The 3,213-nt window shown below is 40.3% G+C and overlaps 1 protein-coding gene across 1 annotated transcript in view; it reads left to right on the top strand.

Moving 5' to 3' along the window:
- tubgcp6 (tubulin gamma complex associated protein 6) overlaps positions 1 to 3,213 on the top strand; it is a 38,825-nt gene that overhangs the window by 11,708 nt on the left and 23,904 nt on the right. Inside the window, exons 6-9 of the mRNA XM_015393551.1 lie at positions 1,162 to 1,283; positions 1,450 to 1,513; positions 1,614 to 1,723; positions 1,844 to 1,935. Coding sequence (XP_015249037.1) covers positions 1,162 to 1,283; positions 1,450 to 1,513; positions 1,614 to 1,723; positions 1,844 to 1,935 — 388 coding nt within the window. The remainder of the gene's footprint in view (positions 1 to 1,161; positions 1,284 to 1,449; positions 1,514 to 1,613; positions 1,724 to 1,843; positions 1,936 to 3,213) is intronic.

Genomic DNA, 3,213 nt, shown 5'->3' with positions numbered 1-3,213 from the left:
CTTGATCAGCTGTCCATCATCGTAAAAAGTCCGTCCTGACAATTTGATTGGATCGCCTGACAGTGGGCTTTAATACTCGCGCTACTATGGAGCAGAGCCAGACCGAACTTCCCCGAACTCAAACCTTGTGGGCGGGACTAAGTTCGGACTGGCACCCAGGCTAGTAGTGGGCCATAATTTACAGGTAAGTTTTTGATTGTTGACATACGTTAAGTGTAAGTTACTCATAAGTGGTGGCGTCTAGCTTATCCAAAGCCAGAGTGTAACTTGTTCATAACTTATGCGTAACTTATCTCTAACGCATATCAACGTATTTGACGTGTTCCAGATGACCACTGAACATGTTTCTAACTTACAGTTACTGTATAATGCCGTATTGGCATCGTTTTGGTATTAAAGGTGGGTTCACAGGAGGAAACGGAACTCCTCCAGGATTCAGGACATACGCTTTGGAACCTTTATGAATACTCGGGAAAGTTCAGCGTATGCCAGCGTTTTAGAAGATTCTGGGACATCAGGCATATGCTGTCTAAACCATAGAGGTGTGACAGGGGCTCAAGGGGAGCATGTAGATGTTGAATAGGAGGGGCTCTAGAATGGAGCCTTGAGGAACTCTGCATGTGATTTTTCTGGTCTCGGACTTAAAGTTCCCTACTGACACATAGAAATCCCTGTCCTTCAGGTAGGATTTAAACCAGTCCAGTGCTCTACCAGAAAGGCCAACCCAGTTTTCCAGACGCTCCAATAAAACCGAGTGAATACCCGCACTGTGGTCCGTCCAGAGTCTGAGTTTATATTGATGTCATTGAACACCTTAATCAGGGCAGTCCCTGTTCTGTGGTTGGCATGGAAACCTCATTGGAAGACATCAAAGCAGAGATGGTTTCACAAAATGTTAACTCCATAAATATTAAAGTATACCATGTTTCTCATAATGTGCTTACATGAAAAATTAAGATGTCTTTATTCCGCTCTTTCAAATAAACTTTAGTCACTGTTGGATTATTTCAGCAGTGAGCTGAGAATGAAATCCTAACACAATCTTTTGTGTTAGGATTTCATGTTACCACAAGTTTGTGGTAACATGAAGGTTAGATGCATCAGGGTGTGAATACTTTTGCGGAACTATGTATAGGACTGATCTTTATTTCTTTTTCCAAGGCGTTCACTGGTGGTCTAAGGAAGTATCTGCATTACTACAGAGCTTGTGTTCTCAGCACGCCACCTACTCTCAGCCTGTTGACGATCGGCTTCCTTTTCCGCAAAGTTGGCCGCCAGCTCAGGTGAGATCGCACCTCCTTTTTATGCTATTGCTTTTTCTGCTGATGGTTTCCTTTGTTTTTACTAATTTTAACCTTAACCCCACACTGTCAGACTGATCTGACAGAGATCAGCTCACTGCGTGCGTCACCACATCAAAAACTCCCTTCACTCTCTTTTCATCTAAAGGTACCTGTCGGAGCTGTGCTGTGTGGACGGCCCTTCGGGTACGGGCCACGCGACCTTCCCTGTGGTGAGGGCTCTTTTATCTACGAAGTGTAATTTGTCATCTATCATGGCTGTGTTTAACCTTCCGGGCGAGATGTCAGCTCTGTTCATGTGGCTCTCCTCAGGGTGTTAAGCTGCTGTCCTACCTCTACAACGAAGCTCAGAGTAACTGCAGCAACGAGAACTATCCCGTCCTGCTGTCCCTGTTGAAGAGCTGCTGTGAACCTTACACACGGTTCGTGATGCTGCAGCTTCACCTGAAAGATGCATTTAAAAATCTAGAGACATGGCGACTCTACTAACATGCATAAGCTGTTTGAACAGTTTTTTTTTAAAGAGTCTCTGCTTTATTTAGGTTTGTGTCCGACTGGGTGTACAGCGGCGTGTTTCGAGATGTTTATGGAGAATTCATGATCCAGGTCAATGAGGATTACCTCAGTTTTAGGGGTATGGAAAAGGACACACACACACATCCACACACACACATAAAGGAAAAGCTTGCTAGGCAGACTGTCTATAGTAGGAGGGGGAAAAAAAGATTTGATTTGAACCTTTATTGCCTAGTTGGATTTGTCCTTGTGTCTATAAAGGATGCCACAAAGTTATTGAAAAATAATAAGCAGGGAAGAGAATCCGACTTGGCTGTGGGAGACCAGAATCATCTCCACTCAGGAAGCCAGACGAACAAACACAAATAATATTGCTTTATTCTTTTTATTTAGTACACCCTGCTGATTGTAGGAAAAAAACTTTAATAAATGGCTTTCTCTCAGCCTTACCCTCAAAAGCTGGACTTGCTGAAGTATTTTTATTTGGTCTAATTAATCGGTTCCATGAGGAGAGCTGAGAGATGAAGAAAAAAACCCATCTGGGGTTTACAGAAGCTCCCTAACTTTTTGTCTCTCTTAAGTCTCAACACACTGTTTTTCATTGCTACATTTTCTGTCTATTCACTTTTACATTTCATTCCCTGAAACGTAATTCTTAAAGGTAGCTTAAATAATTTTTCATAAAAAAAAATATATATAATTTTAGGTTTATTATATCACCAGATTATTGTTTTTTTTTAATTTGTTTTGTTATCTAAAAGTCTATGTATTTATCAGCAGTTATTTAAAATATCTGTCTGTGGCTTTAAAAAAGAACCTATCTACATAAAGATAAGCTTATATGTATCCAGAGAGTTAAGACATCTACACAGATTTTAGCATTTCAAGAGAATAAAAATAAACCACATTAAAAAGCTTGTTCCGGTAAAATCGGACAGTCCTTCTGTCTAATATTATCTGTCAGTTTATATTCCAGTATATATCCACTAATCGTCTGTTCATCCCTTCATCTGTTAAACACCTATAAATCCATGTGTCCAGTATCCATCACTTTATCCTTTGCTTCTATCTGGGATGTTTGGTGATTCTGTATTTAAAGCCTGACTCCTGTATAAATATCTCATATTTGTTTATACTGAAGGGTGGGACCTTGAAATAGGATAATGAATATGCTGAAGGATGCTGGAATATAATGGAATGCTGTGTTGGGAAAAGTGTAGCAGCCCTGTGTTTAACTGCAAAAAAAGGTGTATATTTTTGAAGGGTTTTTAAACGTTTAAAAAAGGTGGATTCACACCAATGCTTCATCTTTGAGGGGCTACAACTCAAATGGGATTGCTCAAAAAAAGCTTGCTTCAGTAATTAATATTAGAATTGATTCAGAATTGGGGGAAAA

This window comes from Cyprinodon variegatus, unplaced genomic scaffold (assembly GCF_000732505.1).
Source record: "Cyprinodon variegatus isolate N-32 unplaced genomic scaffold, C_variegatus-1.0 Scaffold647, whole genome shotgun sequence".
Classification (NCBI taxonomy): domain Eukaryota; kingdom Metazoa; phylum Chordata; class Actinopteri; order Cyprinodontiformes; family Cyprinodontidae; genus Cyprinodon; species Cyprinodon variegatus.
This window is presented reverse-complemented; position numbering and strand designations above follow the sequence as displayed.